The sequence below is a fragment of the Heterodontus francisci genome, unplaced genomic scaffold (assembly GCF_036365525.1).
Source record: "Heterodontus francisci isolate sHetFra1 unplaced genomic scaffold, sHetFra1.hap1 HAP1_SCAFFOLD_627, whole genome shotgun sequence".
Classification (NCBI taxonomy): Eukaryota; Metazoa; Chordata; class Chondrichthyes; order Heterodontiformes; family Heterodontidae; genus Heterodontus; species Heterodontus francisci.
The window spans coordinates 155316-178945 of record NW_027141410.1 but is presented as its reverse complement, the minus strand read 5'-3'; the positions used below and the strand labels follow the sequence as shown (position 1 = coordinate 178945).

Below are 23630 nucleotides of genomic sequence, written 5' to 3'. Positions count from 1 at the left end.
TGTCATTGGGGATCCTGCCATCTTCCATGCGGCTCACATGGCCAAGCCATCTCAAGCGCCGCTGACTCAGTAGTGTGTATAAGCTGGGGATGTTGGCCGACTCGAGGACTTCTGTGTTGGAGATACGGTCCTGCCACCTGATGCCAAGTATTCTCCGGAAGCAGCGAAGATGGAATGAATTGAGACGTCGCTCTTGGCTGACATACGTTGTCCAGGCCTCGCTGCCATAGAGCAAGGTACTGAGGACACAGGCCTGATACACTCGGACTTTTGTGTTCCGTGTCAGTGCGCCGTTTTCCCACTCTATCTTGGCCAGACTGGACATAGCAGTGGAAGACTTTCCCGTGCGCTTGTTGATTTCTGCATCTAGAGACAGGTTACTGGTGATAGTTGAGCCGAGGTAGGTGAACTCTTGAACCGCTTCCAGAGCGTGGTCGCTAATATTGATGGATGGAGCATTTCTGACCTCCTGTCCCATGATGTTCGTTTTCTTGAGGCAGATGTTTCGGCCAAATTCATTGCAGGCAGCCGCAAATCACATATACACAGGATATAACCGGTTTAATTGTTAAATTAGATGCCATCACTAATATATAGAGTATAATATCCTGGTTAAGTGTTAAATTAGATGTCATCACTAATACACAGGTGATAATATTCCAGTTAATTGTTAAATTAGATGTCATCACTAATACACAGGTGATAATATTCCAGTTAATTGTTAAATTAGATATCATCACTAATACACAGGTGATAATGTTCCAGTTAATTGTTAAATTAGATATCATCACTAATACACAGGTGATAATATTCCAGTTAATTGTTAAATTTGATGTCATCACTAATACACAGGTGATAATATTCCAGTTAATTGTTAAATTAGATATCATCACTAATACACAGGGGATAATATTCCAGTTAATTGTTAAATTAGATATCATCACTAATACACAGGTGATAATATTCCAGTTAATTGTTAAATTAGATATCATCACTAATACACAGGTGATAATATTCCAGTTAATTGTTAAATTAGATGTCATCACTAATACACAGGTGATAATATTCCAGTTAATTGTTAAATTAGATATCATCACTCATACACAGGTGATAATATTCCAGTTAATTGTTAAATTAGATGTCATCACTAATACACAGGTGATAATATTCCAGTTAATTGTTAAATTAGATATCATCACTAATACACAGGTGATAATATTCCAGTTAATTGTTAAATTAGATATCATCACTAATACACAGGTGATAATATTCCAGTTAATTGTTAAATTAGATGTCATCACTAATACACAGGTGATAATATTCCAGTTAATTGTTAAATTAGATATCATCACTAATACACAGGTGATAATATTCCAGTTAATTGTTAAATTAGATGTCATCACTAATACACAGGTGATAATATTCCAGTTAATTGTTAAATTAGATGTCATCACTAATACACAGGTGATAATATTCCAGTTAATTGTTAAATTAGATATCATCACTAACACACAGGTGATAATATTCCAGTTAATTGTTAAATTAGATATCATCACTAATACACAGGGGATAATATTCCAGTTAATTGTTAAATTAGATGTCATCACTAATACACAGGGGATAATATTCCAGTAATTGTTAAATTAGATATCATCACTAATACACAGGGGATAATATTCCAGTTAATTGTTAAATTAGATATCATCACTAATACACAGGTGATAATATTCCAGTTAATTGTTAAATTAGATATCATCACTAACACACAGGTGATAATATTCCAGTTAATTGTTAAATTAGATGTCATCACTAATACACAGGGGATAATATTCCAGTTAATTGTTAAATTAGATATCATCACTAATACACTGGGGATGATATTCCAGTTAATTGTTAAATTAGATATCATCACTAATACACAGGTGATAATATTCCAGTTAATTGTTAAATTAGATATCATCACTAATACACAGGGGATAATATTCCAGTTAATTGTTAAATTAGATATCATCACTAATACACAGGTGATAATATTCCAGTTAATTGTTAAATTAGATATCATCACTAATACACAGGTGATAATATTCCAGTTAATTGTTCAATTAGATATCATCACTAATACACAGGTGATAATATTCCAGTTAATTGTTAAATTAGATATCATCACTACTACACAGGGGATAATATTCCAGTTAATTGTTAAATTAGATATAATCACTAATACACAGGGGATAATATTCCAGTTAATTGTTAAATTAGATATCATCGCTAATACACAGGGGATAATATTCCAGTTAATTGTTAAATTAGATATCATCACTAATACACAGGTGATAATATTCCAGTTAATTGTTAAATTAGATATCATCACTAATACACAGGTGATAATATTCCAGTTAATTGTTAAAATAGATATCATCACTAATACACAGGGGATAATATTCCAGTTAATTGTTAAATTAGATATCATCACAAATACACAGGTGATAATATTCCAGTTAATTGTTAAATTAGATGTCATCACTAATACACAGGTGATAATATTCCAGTTAATTGTTAAATTAGATGTCATCACTAATACACAGGTGATAATATTCCAGTTAATTGTTAAATTAGATGTCATCACTAATACACAGGTGATAATATTCCAGTTAATTGTTAAATTAGATATCATCACTAATACACAGGTGATAATATTCCAGTTAATTGTTAAATTTGATGTCATCACTAATACACAGGTGATAATATTCCAGTTAATTGTTAAATTAGATATCATCACTAATACACAGGTGATAATATTCCAGTTAATTGTTAAATTAGATATCATCACTAATACACAGGGGATAATATTCCAGTTAATTGTTAAATTAGATATCATCACTAATACACAGGTGATAATATTCCAGTTAATTGTTAAATTAGATGTCATCACTAATACACAGGTGATAATATTCCAGTTAATTGTTAAATTAGATATCATCACTAATACACAGGTGATAATATTCCAGTTAATTGTTAAATTAGATGTCATCACTAATACACAGGGGATAATATTCCAGTTAATTGTTAAATTAGATATCATCACTAATACACAGGGGATAATATTCCAGTTAATTGTTAAATTAGATATCATCACTAATACACAGGTGATAATATTCCAGTTAATTGTTAAATTAGATGTCATCACTAATACACAGGGGATAATATTCCAGTTAATTGTTCAATTAGATATCATCACTAATACACAGGGGATAATATTCCAGTTAATTGTTAAATTAGATATCATCACTAATACACAGGTGATAATATTCCAGTTAATTGTTAAATTGGATATCATCACGAATGCACAGTTGATAATATTCCAGTTAATTGTTAAATTAGATGTCATCACTAATACACAGGGGATAATATTCCAGTTAATTGTTAAATTAGATGTCATCACTAATACACAGGGGATAATATTCCAGTTAATTGTTAAATTAGATATCATCACTAATACACAGGGGATAATATTCCAGTTAATTGTTAAATTCGATCTCATCACTAATACACAGGTGATAATATTCCAGTTAATTGTTAAATTAGATGTCATCACTAATACACAGGTGATAATATTCCAGTTAATTGTTAAATTAGATATCATCACTAATACACAGGGGATAATATTCCAGTTAATTGTTCAATTAGATGTCATCACTCATACACAGGTGATAATATTCCAGTTAATTGTTAAATTCGATATCATCACTAATACACAGGTGATAATATTCCAGTTAATTGTTAAATTAGATGTCATCACTAATACACAGGTGATAATATTCCAGTTAATTGTTAAATTAGATATCATCACTAATACACAGGGGATAATATTCCAGTTAATTGTTAAATTAGATGTCATCACTAATACACAGGGGATAATATTCCAGTTAATTGTTAAATTAGATATCATCACTAATACACAGGTGATAATATTCCAGTTAATTGTTAAATTAGATATCATCACTAATACACAGGTGATAATATTCCAGTTAATTGTTAAATTAGATGTCATCACTAATACACAGGGGATAATATTCCAGTTAATTGTTAAATTAGATGTCATCACTAATACACAGGTGGTAATATTCCAGTTAATTGTTAAATTAGATGTCATCACTAATACACAGGTGATAATATTCCAGTTAATTGTTAAATTAGATGTCATCACTAATACACAGGTGATAATATTCCAGTTAATTCTTAAATTAGATATCATCACTAATACACAGGTGATAATATTCCAGTTAATTGTTAAATTAGATGTCATCACTAATACACAGGTGATAATATTCCAGTTAATTGTTAAATTAGATGTCATCACTAATACACAGGGGATAATATTCCAGTTAATTGTTAAATTAGATGTCATCACTAATACACAGGTGATAATATTCCAGTTAATTGTTAAATTAGATATCATCACTAATACACAGGTGATAATATTCCAGTTAATTGTTAAATTAGATGTCATCACTAATACACAGGTGATAATATTCCAGTTAATTGTTAAATTAGATGTCATCACTAATACACAGGGGATAATATTCCAGTTAATTGTTAAATTAGATGTCATCACTAATACACAGGTGATAATATTCTATTTAATTGTTAAATTGGACATGATAACTAAAACAGTGTCTGAAATATCCCACTTAATTTTAAGTTACGTGTCATCCCTAATGCACAGGGGCAATATTTTGGTCAATTGTTACGAGCTATCATCCTGAAAACTAAGTTTACACATTCCAGATAATGGTTAAGTTTGACTTCATCTTTAATGCTTAGGGTAGAATATTGTGTTTAATTGTTATATTGACATCATCCCTAATACAATGAAATTCGTGCCCTGATCCAACTGGATCTCAGCAGGCAGCTCATGTGGGTAAAGAATTGGTTTAGCCCCTCCACCACTACCTTGGCAGAGATAGTTCTTCCGTGGAATGTCCTCTCCACATCCATAATGGTGAGAAGATACTACTTGGCTCCTTTTGCTTTCGGCAGGAGTCCCACACAATCCACCAGCATTCTGTTGAAGGGTTCCCCAAAAGCTAATTTGGGAATTAGGGGTGCACTTTTTATTGCAAGTTGGGGCTTCCCCACAACCTGGCCCATGTGAACAGTTTTACAGAACTCCACCACATCTTTGTAGAGTTGTGGCCAGTCAAACTGCTATCTTATGCAGGCTTGGGTTTTTCTGATGCCGACATGTCCAGCCATTGGAATTCCTGGGTTATTCTCAGTATTTCCTTATGGTACCTGGGCAGAACCACTATCTGGTGAACTACTGTCCACTCTTTTTCCGCAGGTCTCTAAGGAGGTCTCCACTTCCTCATCGTCACCTCATTCTTTAAATAGTCACACTCTGGAACTCCCTCTGCTTCTGTTTAACTTTAGACAGTCTTTGTTAACTTTTTTAACATTGGGTCAGCTTGCTCAGCCTCGACCAAGGAAGATATATTTAACACATTCTTTTTGTCCCCTAACTTCCCAAAGAAGTTTTCAGATAACTGGATAGGAGGGTCATCAGTCTGCAGTGTCAGTTCATCCTCCTCTGACGGAGCTTGTTTGAGCATGGACCATCACAACACAAAGGCAGGAAAAATGTCAGTGACCTTTTCCTGTAACTGCTCTGTCTGCCTGATCTATTTCATTCTCTCTAAAAGCACTGGGAAAGCTGCCACCGTCACCCTGACCAGATCATTACCCAGGCACAGGTCGACCCTGTCCATAGGTAAGCTAGGGACAATCCCCAGGGTTATCAGTCCTGAAACAAAGCTGCACTCCATGTGTACCCAATATAGAGTCCTGGCCATTTACCTTCCCCCTGAAACTGTTTACTAATACCTGAGCGTTCGATGCCCTCTCTAGGGGAAAGTTCATGCTTTTTCCCAGCAGGAGGGAATGGGTGGCCCCTGTATCCCAAGTATGGCTTTGGGCTTACTTGCCTCATTCGAGGGGTATTGGGTCACTTTTCCATGGGGTACAAAATCCTGCTATCTCTCCGGGATTTAGTTAAATTTTCTGGCACTCTCAGTGGTGGGCATACTGAGTCTTACTGCCACAGTTAAAGTCTCAGCCTGGTATTCTGTGTTTCCCATCAGGGCCCCTTTTCCTGAACTGGTCTGGTGTACCCTGATGAATCCTGCAGCTTTTCACTGTAACGTCCAGCAGTCAGCTCGGAGGTGATGGGCCTTGTTCCAGTGGAAACACACAGGCTTTTGGGCATCACTCCTGTTCTCACCACCGTCTGCTCTAGCCGAATGAGGAGCACCTGTCTTTACAACTCTCCCTTCTTGCTCAGGGCTATTTTATTTTATGCATTCATGGGATGTGGACGTCGCTGGCTCGTCCAGCATTTATTACCCATCCCTAATTGCCCTTGAGAAGATTATTGTGAGCTGCCTTATTGAACTGCTGCAGTCCATGTGAGGTAGGTACACCCACAGTGCTGTTAGGAAGGGATTTCCAGGATTTGGACCCAGAGACAGTGAAGGAATGGCGATATAGTTCCAAGTCAGGATGGTGTGTGACTTGGAGGCGAACTTGCAGGTGGTGGTGTTACCATGCATTCGCTGCCCTTGTCCTTCTAGATGGTGGAGGTCGCGGGTTGGAAGGTGCTGTTTAAGGAGCCTTGGTGAGTTGCTGCAGTGCATCTTGTAGATGGTACACACTGCTGCCACTGTGCGTCGGTGGTGGAAGTAGTGAATGTTTGTTGATGGGGTGCCAATCATGTGCAACTGGATGGTGTCGAGCTTCTTGAGTGTTGTTGGAGCTTCACCCATCCAGACAAGTGGAGAGTATTCCATCACACACCTGACTTGTGCCTTGTAGATGGTGGACAGGCTTTGGGGAGTCAGGAGGTGAGTTACTCGCCGCAAGATCCCTGTCCTCTGACCTGCTCTTGTAGCCACGGTATTTATATGGCTACTCCAGTTTTGTTTCTGGTCAATGGTAGTCCCTAGGATGTTGATAATGGGGAATTCAGCGATGGTAATGGCATTGAATGACAAGGGGAGATGGTTAGATTCTCTCTTGTTGGAGATGGTCATTGCCTGGCACTTGTGTGGGGTGAATGTTACTTGCCTGGATACTGTCCAGGTCTTGCTGCATTTCTACACAGACTGCTTCAGTATCTGATATGTCACGAATAGTGCTCAGCATTGCGGAATCATCAGCGAACATCCCCACTTCTGACCTCATGATTGAAGGAAGGTCATTGATGAAGCAGCTGAAGATGGTTGGGCCGAGGACACTACCCTGAGGTCCTCCTGCAGTGATGTCCTGGAGCTCGGATGATTGACCTCCAACAACCACAACCATCTTCCTTTGCGCTAGGTATGACTCCAGCCAGCGGAGTGTTTCCCCCCTAGTTCCCATTGACTTCAGTTTTGCTAGGACTGCTTGACACCATATTGGGTCAAATGCTGCCTTGATGTCAAGGGCAGACACTCTCACCTCACCTCTTGAGTTAAACTCTTTTGTCCATGTTTGAACCAAAGCTGTAATGAGGTCAGGAACTCAGTGGCCCTGGTGGAACTCAAACTGAGCATCACTGAGCAGGTTATTGCTAAGCATGTGCCACTTGATGGCACTGTTGATGACACCTTCCATCACTTTACTGTTGATTGACAGTAGGCTGATGGGGCGGTAATTGGCCGGGTTGGACTTGTCCTGCTTTTTGTGTGCAAGACTTACCTGGGTAATTTTCCACATTGCAGGGTAGATGCCAGTGTTGTAGCTGTACTGGAACATTTTGGCTCGGGGCGCTACAAATTCTGGAGCACAGGTCTTCAGTACTATTGCTGGAATATTGCCCGGGCCCATATCATTTGCAGTATCCAGTTCCTTCAGTCGTTTCTTTATATCACGCAGAGTGAATCGAATTGGCTGACGTCTGGCATCTGTGATGCTGGGGAGTTCAGGAGGAGGCCGAGATGGATCATCAACACGGCACTTCTGGCTGAAGATTATTGCAAATGCTTCAGCCTTATCTTTTGCACTGATGTGCTGGGCTCCCCCATCATTGATGGTGGTGATATTTATGGAGCCACCTCCTCCAGTTAGTTGTTTAATTGTCCACCACCATTCGCGGCTAGATGTGGTAGGACTGCAGAGCTTCGATCTGATCCGTTGGTTATGGGATCGCTTAGCTCTGCCTATCGCATGCTGCTTATTCAGTTTGGCATTCAAGTAGTCCTGGGTTGTAGCTTCACCAGGTTGACAACTCGTTTTGAGGTATGCCTGGTACTGCTCCTGGCATGCCCTCTTACACTCTTCATTGAATCCCATGTGCTTTAATTTTGCACGCTAATTTCTTACGTGGGATCGTATCAAAATCCTTCTGAAAGTCCAAATACATCACATCCACTCGTTCTCTCGTATCTATTCTATGAGTTACATCCTCAAAAAATTCCAGTAGATTTGCCAAGCATGATTTCCCTTTTATAAATCCATGTTGACTGTGTCCGATCCTGTCATTGTTTTGCATGTGCTCTGTTATTACATCTTTTATAATGTACTCTAGCATTTTCCCCACTACTTATGTCAGGCTAACCGGTCAATAATTCCCTGTTGTGTCTCTACCTCCTTTCTTAAACAGTGGGGTTACATTAGCTAACCTGCAATCCATTGGAACTCTTCCAGAGTCTATAGAATTTTGAAGAATGACCAGCAATGCATCCACTATTACTAGAGTCACTTGCGTAAGTACTCTGGGATGTAGGTTATCAGGCCCTGGGGGTTTATCGGCCTTCAATCCCATCAATTTCCCTAACACCATTTCTCTACCGATTCTGATTTCATACAGTCCCTCCTTCTTACTAGACCCTATATTCCCCAACATTACTGGGAGGTAATTTGTGTTCTCCTTTGTGAAGACAGAACCAAAGTATGTATTTAATTGGTCTTCCATTTCTTTGTTCCCCATTACTTCCAAACAGCATTTGATGAAGTGTCACTTAACAGGCTTGTCAGTAAAGATAACGCCCATGGAATAAAAGGGACAAAGTTGTCAGCATGACAGGAAGCGGAGAGAGTGGGTGAAAGGTTGTTTTTAGACTGGAGGAAGTTTCCCCAGGGGTCGTTACTAGGTCTGCTACTTTTCATGATATATATTAAACACTTGGACTTGAGTGTAAATGGCACAATTTCAAACTTTACACTTGGCACAAAACTTAGAAATGCATTGCACAGTGAGGATGATAGTGACAGACTTCAAGTGGATATAGACAGGTTGGTGGAATGGACGGACACGTGGCAGATAAACTTTAACAGAAGCGCAAATTGATACATTTTCATTGGACGGAGAGGAGAGACAATGGAAAATAAAGGGTGTAATTTTAATGGGGGTGCAGCAACAGAGTGGATGCATGTGAATAGTTCAATGGCAGGACATATAGATGAGCTTGTTAAAAATGACATGCTGTGTGACTGTTTCAAAGACAAACTATCCCTCCTTGTCCTTCAGAAACTTACTGCAGCCTGTTACAATGCTGGTTACACCATCGTCCTCCCACAGCTCTCCACTTTCGTCCAGCTGGAAGGAACTGCTGTTACCTTTTTATTAATTCATGGAATGTGGGCATCGCTGTCTAGGCCAGCATTTATTGTCCATCCCTAATTGCCCTTGAGAAGGTGGTGGTGAGCTGCCTTCTTGATCTGCTGCAGTCCATCTGATGCGGGTACACCCACAGTGCTGTTAGGAACTGAGTTCAGGATTTTGACCCAGCGATAGTGAAGGAACGGCGATATAGTTCCAAGTCAGGATGGTGTGTCACTTGGAGGGGAACTTGCAGGTGGTGGTGTTCCCATGCATTGTTGCCCTTGTCCTTCTAGTTGGTAGAGGTCGTAGGTTTGGAAGGTGCTGTCTAAGGAGACTTGGTGCGTTGCTGCAGTGCATCTTGTAGATGGTACACACTGCTGCCCCTGTGTGCTGGTGGTGGAGGGAGTGAATGACACCCCAATCACAACAATCAAGCAGGCTGCTTTGTCCTGGATGGTGTTGAACTCCTGGAGTGTTGTTGGAGCTGCGCTCATCCAGGCAAGTGAAGAGTATTCCATCACACTCCTGACTTGTGCCTTATAGATGGTGGACAGGCTTTGGGGAGTCAGGGGGTGAGTCACTTGCTGCAGGATTCCTAGCCTCTGACCTGCTCTTGTAGTTTCAATTCAGTTTCTGGTCAATGGTAGGCCCTAAGATGTTGATGGTGGGGGATTCAGCCATGGTAATGCCATTGATTGTCAAGGGGAGATGGTTAGAATCTCTTTTATTAGAAATTATCATTTCCTGCCACTTTTGTGGCATGAATATTACTTGCCACTTATCAGCTCAAGCCTGAATGTTGTCTAGGTCTTGCTGCATATGTCTGTCTTCAGTATCAGAGCAGTTGTGAATAGTGATCATCATTGTACAGTCATCAGTGAACTTTCCCACTTCTGACCTTATGATTGAAGAGGGTCATTGATGAAGCAGCTGAAGATGGTTGGGCCTAGGACACTACCCTGAGGAACTCCTGCAGTCATGTCCTGGAGCTCAGATGATTGACCTCCAACAACCACAACCATCTTCCATTGTGCTAGATATGACTCCAACCAGCGGAGAGATTTCCCCCTGATTCCCATTGACTTCTATTTGGTGAGGTTCCATTCATATCTAAAATAACAGAAAATGCTGTAAATACTCAGCTTGTCTGGCAGCATCTGTGGAGAGAGAAGCAGAGTTAATGATCAGAAGATCGGGGTCGTGCTTGTGGACTGAATGGACAGGTTCCACAAAGCGGTCACCCAATCTGTATTTGGTCTTCCCAATGTTTTTTTTAATCGTTCATGGGATGTGGGCGTTGCTGGCTTGGACGGCATTTATTGCCCATCCTTAATGTAGTGGAGACTGCATTGTGAACAGCAAATACAGTAAACTAAATTGAAAGAAGTACTAATAAATCGCTGCTTCACATGAAAGGTGTGTCTGGGGCCTTGGATAGTGAGGAGAGAGGAGGTAAAAGTGCAGGTATTACACCTCAAGTGATTGCAGGAGAAGGTGTCCTGGGAAGGAGGCAAGGTGTCTGGTGTGATGGAGGAGTGGACCAGGCTTTCACGGAGGGAAGAATCCCTTTGGAATGCTGACCGGGGAGGGGAGGGGTAGGTGCATTTAGTAGTGACATCACGCTGGAGGTGGCAGATATAGATGGGCTGGTAAGATGGACGGAGCGGTGGCAAATGGAATTTAATCCTGAGAAGTGTGAGGTGATGCTTTTTGGTAGGACTAACAAGGCAAGGGAATATACAATGGATGGTAGGACCCTAGGATGTACAGAGGGTCAGAAGGATCTTGGTGTACTTGTCCATAGGTCAATGAAGGGAGAAGCACAGGTAGATAAGGTGGTTAGGGAGGCATACGGGATAATTGTCTTTATTAGTCGAGGCATAGAATATAAGAGCAGGGAGGTTATGATGGAGCTGTATAAAACACTAGTTCGGCCACAGCTGGAGTACTGTGTACAGTTCGTGGCACCACACTTTCGGAAGGATGTGATTGCACTGGAGAAGGTGTCGAGGAGATTCACCAGGATGTTGCCTGGGCTGGAGCATTTCAGCTATGAAGAGAGAGTGAAAAGGCTAGTGTTGTTTTCCTTAGAGCAGAGAAGGCTGAATGGGGACCTGATTGAGGTATACAAAATTATGAGGGGCATAGATAGTGTAGATAGGAATAGACCTTTTCCCTTAGCGGAGGGGTCAATAACCAGGGGGCATAGATTTAAGGTAAGGGGCAGGCGTTTTAGTGGGGATTTGAGGAAAACAAATTCACCCAGAGAGTGGTTGGACTCTGGACCACACTGCCTGAAGTGGAAGTGGAAGCAGGAACCCTCACAACATTTAAGAAGTATTTAGATGAGCACTTGAAACGCCAGAGCACGCAAGACTACGGGCCAAGTGTTGGAAAATAGGAATAAAATAGATAGGTGCTTAACCGCCATCACCGATGCGATGGGCTGCAGGATCTGTTTTTATGCTGTCTAACTTGGACTCTCTGAAGTGAGTGGAGTTGAAGGAGAAGTTGTTCAATGTGAGAACAGGTTCAGCCAGGTGGAGGAGGGTGGTAGTGCATGGGGACCGCTTGGGCCTCTGTTCAAGGAAGAAGCCAAGAACACTAAGACCGTCCTGGTGGGGGATAGGAGGTGCAGAGAGATTGGACGTCCATAGTCAAGAGGAGGCTTTTAGGGCCAAGAAACTGAAAATTTTCAAAATGACGTAGAGCGTCTGAAGAGTCACAGATGTAAGTGGAAAGAGACTGGACCAGGGGGAAAAATCGAGTCAAGATAGGAAGAAATAAGCTCAGTGAGGCAGGAGCAGGCTGAAACAATGTGTCGACCAGGAAAGCCCTGTTTGTGGATTTTGGGGAAGAGGTAGAAGCGAGCTGTCTGGGGCTGTGGGACTATGAGGTTGGAAGCTGCAGAGGGAGGATCCCCAGAGGAGATGAGGTCAGTGACCATTCTGTGAACAGTAGCTTGATGTTCTGTGGCGGGATCATGGTCCAGAGGGAGATAGAAAGAAGTGTTTGAGAGTTGGCGTTCAGCATCTGCAAGGTAGTGGGCAGTACGCCAGACAACAACAGCACCACCCTTGTCTGCAGATTCGATCACAATGTCGGGATTAGACCTGAGAGAACGGAGTGTGGCAATTTCAGAGGGGGGCAGGTTAAAATGAGTGAGGGGGCAGAGAAATTGAGATGGCCGATGTCTCACCGACAGTTCTCAATGAAAAGATCAAGAGTGGGTAAGAGGCCAGAGGGGGAGGTCCAGGTGGAGGGAGAATACTTGAGGTGGGTGAGTGGGCCCACTGGTCGGGGGAGGACTGCCCGTCAAAGAAGTGAGCAGGAGGCCTTGGCGATGGAAAATAACTCAATATCATGACGTTCATGGAATTATTAGAGGTCGGGGCATAAGGCATAAAACTGAGTCATTTGTTAAGTACAGATCATTCAGTGACAGAGAGGAGAAGACGCCATTGTTTAAAAATAAGGGGTCGCCCATTAAAACAGAGATGAGGAGAGGTGTTCCCTCTCAGAGGGTCGAAAGTCTTCCTCAAAAGACAGCGGAAGCAGAGAATTTTTAATGCAGAGCTGGATAGATTCTTGATATGCAAAGGGGTGAAAGGTTACCGGGGGTAGCTGGAAATGTGAAGTAATCAGTTCAGCCAGGAACTGATTGAATGGTGGAGCAGGCTCGAAGCGTCGAGTGGTCTACTCCTGCTCCTAATTAGTATGTTCGTATATAAATATATGTTTTTGTTATTGATGTCTTCGGAACAGCACTGTATACTTCTCCACAGCCTGACAAACAATATATTTTCTGTGCCATAGCCAATTGGATGTTCACACAACCACTGCCCCTTTGATCCATTGAGTTCAGTTTTCCTAAGAAGTCTATTAAATGACACTTGATCAAACGCCTTTTGAAAGTTTATATACATAACACCATCTGTGACACCCTCATCAATTCCCTCCAATACTTCATCAAATAAATCCTTCAAGTTTGTTAGATACAATTTGCCTTTAACATGTTCATGGTAGTTGACATTTATAAACCCTTGCTTTTCAATACAGCAGATATCTTTGTCCAGGTTTAGGGTTGAAATTTCCCCACTAGTGATGTCACACTGGTCAGTAAATACAGGGTTTACTCCATTTCTCCTTTTTTAAACAGGGTGTAACATTTACAATCCTCCAGTGCACTGTCATCACTCCCATATCCAAGAAGGATTGGAAGATTCTGGCCAGTGCCTCTGCTATTTCCACCATTCCTTCCCTCAGCAACCCTCAGACATCCCATCCAGACTGGGTAAATGTTCTACTTTGTGCTACAAAAAGTGTTGGATTGCAAGGTATTAACTGAACCTGTTTGTTCAATGACTGCAATGAATGTCTGTCTCCATGGACCCTAATTGTGTCACTGGAGAGCTTTTCTCTTCTATTAATAATGGGCTACTTTCAATGTGTTATCACATTGTGTCAGTAGGAGCATCAGCCCCAGCACTAGCAGAGATCAGCAGCTCCAGAGAGAGGGAGAGGATAGATCAGAATCTGAGAATAGACTGGAATGTTACAACAATGGGTCAGAATCTAAGAACAGTAGATTGGAATGTTACAACAATGGACAGGAGTTTATCCGATTGATTTGATTATCTTACTGCGGATTATTATTGGATAACATTAGCGGATCGGATCTATTGTGCACTGAGGATGATTCAACACATTTATTATCCGATCCTCGCTATTGTTGGTGTCCCTGGTAAGTTTCTCTATCCAGCTATTAATTCTATAAACCATGATTATCTGTTTTACTGTTCTTAACAACGACCACCTCCAAAATATCATCCTCTATGTGAGCCCATTTGCTACAAAAACTCTGATCATTGCCTTTGTCAAATTTACTATTCCAATGCTGTCCTGGTTACCCTCCCTGTTACAAACCACCATAAACAACAGGCAATCCAAAATTCTGCTGCCCATATCCTAAATCACACTAAATCTCATTCACGCAACATCCCTGTGCTCAGTGACTTACAATAGTTTCTGTCGGACAGAGTGTACAGGAAGAAATAAATGGGGTGTGTAAGAACGGTACCACAATAATCATGGGTGTCTTTAATCTGCGTGCATATTGGACAAATCAGATTGGCCAAGGGAGCCTGGAAAATTAGTACATAGAGTGTATTCAGGACAGTTCTTAGAGCAGCACGTTCTCGCGTCAACCAGAGTGCAGGCTATTCTAGAACTGGTAATGCACAATTGGACAGGATTAATCAAGAACCTCCTGGTAAAGCAGACACTGGGCGACAGTGATCATAACACGATAGCATTTCAATGTTCAGATTGAAGGGAAAACTGTGGCTCTAAGACTAGTTTTTTTAAACCTTAATAAAGGTAATTTTAAGGATATGAAGGCATAGCTCGCGAAAGTGAACTGGGAAACTAGGTTAAAAGTTAGGACAGTCGAGATGCAGTGGCAGACTTTGAAGGAGTTACTTAACTCTCATCAAAGAATTACTTCAGTGAGAAATAAAGACTCTTGTGGACGGTTGCATCATATGTGGTTAAATAAGGAAGTTAAGGATAATATTAAATTGAAGGAAACACTGTACAAATCTGCAAAGATTGTTGGTGGGTGAAAAGATTGGACAGATTTTAAGAACCAGCAATCAATGATAAAAAAGGGAAAAGGTAGAGTGTGGGAGAAAGCTAGCTAGTAATATAAAAACAGAATAAGAGTTTCTACAAGTATTTACATTGGAAAAGAGTAACGAAAATTAGTGTTAGTCCAGTAGAGAGTGAGTTTGGGGAATTAATAATGAGAAACAAGGACATGGTGGAGGTGTTGAACAGGTATTTTGAGTCTGTTTTCACTGTGGTAGAGTTTGAAAACCTTCCAAGGATACTTAAATAAGGAGGCAAAAGGAAGTGAGGAACTAAAAACAATCACCATGACCAGAGAAAAGATGATACAGGGAAAACTATTACACCTAAAGGCTGACAGGACCCACCATCCGTGATTAACTAAAGCAGCTAAAGATAGTATCAAACTTAAAGATAAAGCATATAACGGTGCAAAGCTGGGTGACAGGGCAGAAGATTGGACAGAATATAAAAGCAGCAAAGAACAACTAAAAGATTAATACGGTGGGAAAAAAAACAAGAGTACGAGGGAAAGCCACCTAGAAATATAAAGATTGATAGGAAGAGTGTCTACAGATATTCGAACAAGGGAAGAGTTAACAAAGTGAGTATTGGTCCTACAGAAAGTGAGTCTGTGGAATTAATAACGGAAAATAAGGAGATGGCAGATGAATTGAGCAGCTATTTTGTATTGGTCTTCACTATTGAAGATACAACTAACATCCTAGTGTTAGCTGTAAATCAGGAAATGGAAGGGAGGGAGGAACCCTAGACAATTACAATCACCATGGAAATGGTATGAGCAAATTGTTGGAGCTGCGGGCTGACAAGTCCCGATGGACTTCTTAAAAGAAGTGGTGAGTGAGATAGTTGATACATTGGTTTTGATTTTCTAAAATTCCCTTGATCCGGGGAAGGTTCCATTAGATTGGAAAATAGTGGATGTAACTCCTTTATTCAAAAAGGAAGGGAGACAGAAAGCAGGAAACTACAGGCCAGTTAGCTTAACATCTGTCCTAGGAAAACGTTAGCAGCTATTACTGAAGATGTAATAGCAGGGCGTTTGAAAACGCCAAGGTAATCAGGCAGAATCAACATCGTTTTGTGAAAGGAAAATCATGTTTCTCCAATTTATTGGAGTTCTTCGAAGAAGTAACATGTGCTGTGGAGAAAGGGGAGTCGGTTAGATTTCCAGAAGGCATTTGAGAAGATGCCACATCAAAGGTTATTGTGGAAAATAAAAGCTCATGGTATAGCGAGTATCATTTTGGCATGGATAGAAGATTGACTAGCTAACAGGAAACAGAGAGTAGGCAGAAATGGGTCATTTTCTGGTTAACAAGATGTAACGAGTGGTGTGCCACAGGGATCAGTGCTGGGTTCTCAACGTTTTTACAATTTATAGAAATAACTTGTTTGAAGGGAGTGAAGGTACGGTTGTTAAATTTTCTGATGAGACAAAGATAGGTAGGGAAGTAAGTTGTAAAGAGGGCATAAGGAGGGATAGAGATAGGTTTAGTTAGTGGGCAAAGATCTGGCAAATGGAGTACAATGTGGGAAAATGTGAAATTGTCCATTTTGGCAGGAAGAATAAAAAAGAAGCATATTATCTAACTGATGAGAGATTGCAGAGCTGTGAGTTGCAGAGGGATCTGAGTGTCCTAGTGCATGAATACCAAAAGGTTAGTGTGCAGGTACAGTGAGAAATCAGGAAAGCTAATAGAAGGCTATTATTTATTGCAAGGGGAATTGAATACAAAAGTAGGGAGATTTTGCTACAGTTATACAGGAAATTGGTGAGACTACATCTGGAGGACTGTGTACAGTATTGGTCTTCTTATTTAAGGAAGGATGTAAATGCTTTGGAAGCAATTGAGAGAAGGTTTACCAGACTAATACCGGGAATGGGAGAGTTGTCATATGAGGAAAGATTGGACAGACTAGGCTTGTATCTGCTGGAGTTTGGAAGAGTAAGAAGCGACTTGATTGACACAAACAAGATCCTTACGGATTTTGATAGGATGGATGTGGAAAGGATGTTTTCCCTTGTGTGAGAATCTAGAACTCGAGTTCACTGTTTAAAAATAAGGGGTCGCCCATTTAAGACAGAAATGAGATTTTATTATCTCTCTGAGGTTCATGAGTCTTTGGAATTGTCTTCCTCAAAAGGCGATGGAAGCAGAGTCTTTGAATATTTTTTAAAGCAGAAGTAGATAGATTCTTGATAAGCAAGGGGTGAGAGGTTATTGGGGGTAGGCAGGAATGTGGAGTCGAGGTTACAATCATCTCAGCCATTATCTCATTGAATGATGGAGCAGGCTCGAGGGGCTGAGTGGCTTACTCCAGCTTCTACTTCTTATGTTCGTATAACAAGTCCCCAGGACCAGATGGCCTGCATCCTAGGGCTTTAATTTCAGTGGCTGCAGTGACAGTAGAGGCATTGGTTATAATCCTCCAAAATCCCTTAGACTCTGGAAGGGTCCCATTGCATTGGTTAATATAAAATGTAACGCATTCATTCAAGAAGGGAGGGAGACCGAAAACAGGGAACGATAGGCCAGTTAGCCTAAAATCTGTCCTTGGGAAATTGAGAGAATCCATTAATAAGGATGTGGAAAAACATCATGGGATCAGACAGAATCAAACATGGTTTTGTGAAAGGGAAATCATATGCAACAAATTTATCAGAGCTCTTTGAGGAAGTGAAAAGCAAGGTGGATAAAGGGGTACCTGTAGATGTGGTGCACTTGGATTTCCAAAAGGCATGTTGTAAGGGGTAACATATTCACATGGATAAAGGATTAGCTAGCTAACAGGAAAAGAATGGGATAAATTGATCATTTTGTGTTTGCAACCTGTAATTACTGGGGTGCCACAGGGATCAGCGCTAGGGCCTCAACTATTTACAATATATATCAAAGACATGGCTGAAGGGACAGAATGCATGGTAGCTAAATTTGTCGATGACAGGAAGATGGGAACGAAGGTACCTTGTCAAGAGGAGGTAAAGAGTTTACAAAGAGATAGAAATAGGTTAAGTGAGCTTGCAAAACTTTGGCAGATGGAGTACAATGTGGTAATATGTCAACTTTTCCACTTTGGCAGGAAGAACAGAAAAACAGTATACTATTTAAATGTAGAAAGATTGAAGAACTCGGTGGAACAGAGGGATCTGGGTGTCCTGGTACATGAATCAGAAAGAATTTGTATTCAGGGACAGCAAGTGATTCGGAAGGCAAATGGAATATTGATGCTTATTGCAAAGGGAATCGTGTATAAAAGTGGAGAAATTTTACTGCAGCTGTGCAGGGCCTTGGTGAGACCACATCTGGAGTATTGTGTACAGTTTTAGTCTCCTTACTTGATAAAAATGATATAGTTGCATAAGGGACAGGTCAACCAAAATTCACTTGACCCAATCCCTGAATTAAGGGCTTATTGTATGAAGAAAATCTGAAGCGGTTGGAGTTTAGAAGAATGAGAGGTGTCTGATTGAATCCTATCAGATTCTGAATGGGCTTGATAGTGCCGATCCTGGGAGGATGCTTCCTCTTGTGAGGGAGACTAGAAGAAGGGGATCAAGTTTAAAAATAACAGATCAGCCATGTTCTTATCGAATGGTGGAGCAGGCTCAAAGGCCTAATGGCCTACTCATGCTCTTGAGTACTATGTTCCTGTGTCCAGTGACACCTCAAATTTTAATATTTTCACTCGTGCGATCAAATCCCTCCATGGCGTCACCCTCTGGTTATCCAAATGCACTGTCCATTTCCAATATTCATCTTCTAATTCCCTTTTTAAAGTGAGTTTCTTTCCCTCTCTCTCTCTCCCTGACCACACATTTCATCTCTCCAGCTCCACTGGTGCTGTGGAAGTTTGGATCCATAAAATGGTGTGAGCTGCACAGCCGGTCACATCCAGCACATTGTGCAGGACACCCAGGCTGACCGGGGTGCTAGCGTGGGTGTAACATGTGTGTGTCTGTAGTGTGAGGAGGGTCTGAATATGGCGTCAATCAGCCATTCCAGCAGCTTTAATGTACTTCTTTGAAACTTGGTCTTTGCATGTCCACTGACTACCTGTTTTAGTCACTCTCAGCTGAATATACATTCAGCAGCACGAGGAACCCCCTCTAGTGTTATTTAAAAGGACCAGGCGTCCAACTTACAGGTGAGGGGCTTTTGACTTACTTCTGCTATTGTAAAGTTAGTGGAGGTGCTGTGGATGGTTTTCTGGAAGTTCTGTTGTGAGCTGCTGCAGACATTCAGGGAGGACAGAGGATTTGGTGACCGAACTCTGGACGAGGTATGGGGACTGTAGTTAAAGTGTCTCTGGGTCTGTAACATGATCAACAAATGGAGCAGAGGCTGCAGAGAGGGGAAGCTCTGTAAAGAGCGAGGAGGAGGTGGGGGCTCTGCCCTACCCACCCCGGGTTTTCCAAGATCAAAAAGAGCATTGGTCCTGATGCCGAGCCCTAGGGAACACCACTGTATACTCCCATCGAGTCTGAACAACAACCTTTCACCACTTCTCTCTGTTTACTGTTCATTCGCCAATGTTATATCCACACTGTCACTGTCCCTTTAATGCATAGTGTTCAGTTTTCCTAACCTGTCTATTGAATGACACTTGTTCAAACACCTTTTGAAAGTCCATATATATAACTTCAATCACACCACCCTCATCAACTCTCTCCATTGTTTTATCAAAGAACTCCATCAAGTTTACCTCACCACCACATCTCTCCATTCCTCCACTGTTGTTTAATTATCAGACTGCTTATCCGCCATCCAGTACTGGATGAGCAAATATGTCCTCCAATTAAATATTGGGAAGACTGAAGACATTGGTCTGGATTTTGTTGAGTTCTGACGTCAGGTTCCGTGATGGGGATGCAGAAGATCGGAGTGGCAGCGGCTGCCATTGAGCCGGACATCGGGATTGCTGGGCCTGATCTTCTCATCACGGAACCAGATGTTGGGAATGCTGGACATGATCTTCCTGTCATGGAGTCGGGCATCGGGAATGCTGGGCCTGATCTTCCCGGCGATGTGGAGGTTCCGTGGTGTGCCGACCTCCATCGCACGGTGACGGGACCAAGCTTTAAATATTTCAATAAACTCTATGCATATATTTCAGTCCAATTCCCTGGGATCTTACCAACTGCCTGGAATCTTCCATGCAGCAGCTGGCACTCTCACACCTTTACTTACCTGTCCAGGGAAAGCTGGTGTCACCGAGTTGGGGAAGGGGGAAAGTCGGATTTTTAGTGCAGTGTGGTGGCTGACGGTGTCAACTCTGCATTAATAGTGTTGGGGAAGAAGGGGAGAACTCTACACTTTGTACAGTTGTTGGGGTGGGGGAAACTCGGCAGGTTAAGAGTTTTGGGGGCGGGGAGAAGGCAACTGTACACTATAAGTGTTTTGAGGGAAAGGGTTATCATTTTATTTGCAGTGCATTCGGGGAGAGCGGTACGGGGTCATACGTTGCACTTTTTGTGGCAGGTCGGGCAGCCCTTTAAAAATGGCTCCAGTGTCTGTGCAGAGGCAGCTGACAGAACAGCTGGTGTCGCTGAGGCCATCCCTGCCAAGTGATTGGAGTGGGGCTTGTGACCCGCCCACCATATTAAAATGAGCCACCGCACACGACATCGCAGCAGCACGGCGACACGTGGACCGCACACATGGGCCGACAATTCTTTGCATGCCACTGCGGAGAATAACATTTAGTCCATTTTTTGTACTTCCAGGTCCTAGCTCTGTTCCCTAGCTAGCAATTCTGTATCTCTCCCTAGTAACAGTCTATGATTAATATAGTCTGTTCACAACATTGGTGTCAATTTGACCACAAGATGAGCTTCCAACCTCAAGTTGCCGCCATCACTTTGACCGCCTATTTCCAGCTCTGTAACATCACCTGACTATGGCCCTGCCTCAGCTCAGCTGCTGCTGAAAACCTCATTCAAGAAAACAGTCGCTGCTAGACCTTGTACTTGGGAATGAGGTGGGCCAAGTGGATCAAGTATCAGTAGGAGAACATTTTGGGGATAGTGATCATTGTGTCATAAGGTTTAAGCTGACTATGGAAAAGGAGAAACAGCAATCCAGGGTACGAATAATTAACTGAGGGGAGATCAACTTCAATGGGATAAGAATGGGGCTGGGGCGATTAAGTTGGAGTCAAAAGCTGGCAGGAAAACCGGTCGATGAACGATGGGCTACCTTCAAAGAAGAGATAATTCGGGCACAGTCAAGTTATGTTCCTTCGAAGGGGAAAAGTGGAGCAAACAAATACAGAGCTACCTGGATGACAAAAGAGGTAGAGATTAAGATAAAGAAGGAAAAGTGTGCTTGTGACAGATGCCAAGTAGAAAATACTATTGAGAACCAGGCTGAATATAGAAAGTCCAGAGTAGAAGTGAAAAAGCAAATAAGAGAAGCAAATAGAGAGCATGATAAGAGACTGGTAGCTAACATAATGGTATTCCAAAGTTTTCTATAGACATATAAGTATCAAAAGGGTGGTAAATGGAGGACTAGGGCTGATTAGAGACTAGAAAGGGGATATATACATGGAGGAATAGGGCATAGCTGAGGTACTAAATGAATTCTTTGCATCTGTCTGTACCAAAGGATACGATAGACCCACGAGGAGTTAAGGCTGTCTGTACTTAAAATGGATAAGGCACCAGTGCTGGCTAAGATACATCCAAGAATACTGAGGGAAGTGAGTGTGGAAATCGCAGAGGCACTGGCCGTAATTTTTTAATCTTCCTCGGACTCTGAGGTGGTGCTAGGGGACTGGAGAATTACAAACGTTACATCTTTGTTCAAAAAAGGGTGTAATGATAAACCCAACAACTGCAGGCCAGTCAGTTTGGTGGTGGGGAATCTTCGACAAAAATAATTCTGGACAAAATTAATAGTCAATTGGATAAATGCGAGTTAGTTCAGGAAAGCCAGCATGTATTTCTTAAAGGAAAATCATGTTTAACTAACTTTCTGGACTTTTTTGAGGAGGTAACAGAGAGGGCTAATGAGGCCAATGCTGTTGATGTGGTGTATATGGACTTTCAAAAGGTGTTTGATACAATGTCACACAACAGACTTGTGAGTAAACTTGTAGCTCATGGAATAAAAGGGATGGTAGCAACATGGATATGAAATTGGCTGAATGACAGGAAAGAAAGAGTAGTGGATAATGGATGTTTTTTGGACTGGAGGAAGGATTGTAGTGAAGTTCCCCAGGGATCAGTGTTGGGACCCATGCTTTTCCTGATATATATTAATGACCTAGACCTTGTTGTGCAGGGTACAATTTCAAAGTTTGCAGATGATATGAAACTTAGAAGCACAGTGAACTTTGAGTTGGATAGTGTAGAGCTTCAAATGGACATAAAACAAGTTGTTGGAATGGGCAAGTTCAATGCAGAGAAATATGAAATGATTCATTTTGGTAGGAAGAACATAAAATTAGAATTAGAACATTAGAACATTACAGCGCAGTACAGGCCCTTCGGCCCTCGATGTTGCGCCGACCTGTGAAACCATCTGACCGACACTATTCCATTTTCATCCATATGTCTATCCAATGACCACTTAAATGCCCTTAAAGTTGGCGAATCTACTACTGCTGCAGGCAGGGCGTTCCAAGCCCCTACTACTCTCTGCGTAAAGAAACTACCTCTCACATCTATCCTATATCTATCACCCCTCAACTTGAAGCTATGTCCCCGCGTGTTTGCCATCACCATCCGAGGAAAAAGACGCTCACTATCCACCCTATCTAACCCTCTGATTATCTTGTATGTCTCTATTAAGTCACCTCTCCTCCTCCTTCTCTCCAACGAAAACAACCTCAAGTCCCTCAGCCTTTCCTCGTAAGACCTTCCCTCCATACCAGGCAACATCCTAGTAAATCTCATCTGCACCCTTTCCATAGCTTCCACATCCTTCCTATAATGCGGTGACCAGAACTGCACGCAATACTCCAGGTGCGGTCTCACCAGAGTTTTGTACAGCTGCAGCATGACCTCGTGGCTCCGAAACACGACCCCCCTACTAATAAAAGCTAACACACCATATGCCTTCTTAACAGCCCTATTAACCTGGATAGCAACCTTCAGGGATTTATGCACCTGGACACCAAGATCTCTCTGTTCATCTACAACATGGAGAGACAATATAAAATAAAGGGTAAAATTCTAAAGGGGGTGCAGGAGCAGAGGGACCTGGGTGTATATGTCCATAAGTAATTGCATGTGGCAGGACAGGTTGAGAGAGCGGTGAATAAAGCATATATATCCTGGGCTTTATTAATAGGTACATAGAATGCAAGAGCAATGAGGTTATGTTGAACTTGTATAAGACACTAGTTCAGCCTCAGCCGGAGTATTGCGTCCAGTTCTGGGTGTCTGTCATGC

At 41.6% G+C, this 23630-nt stretch overlaps 1 protein-coding gene across 1 annotated transcript in view; it reads left to right on the top strand.

Moving 5' to 3' along the window:
- The first annotated feature begins 20094 nt into the window (after nucleotides 1-20094).
- The window catches only part of LOC137363349 (probable G-protein coupled receptor 139), a 77916-nt gene continuing 74380 nt past the window's right edge, over nucleotides 20095-23630 (top strand). The window contains exons 1-2 of the mRNA XM_068027207.1: nucleotides 20095-20295; nucleotides 22519-22624. Of these exons, the coding sequence (XP_067883308.1) occupies nucleotides 20095-20295; nucleotides 22519-22624 (307 nt within the window). The remainder of the gene's footprint in view (nucleotides 20296-22518; nucleotides 22625-23630) is intronic.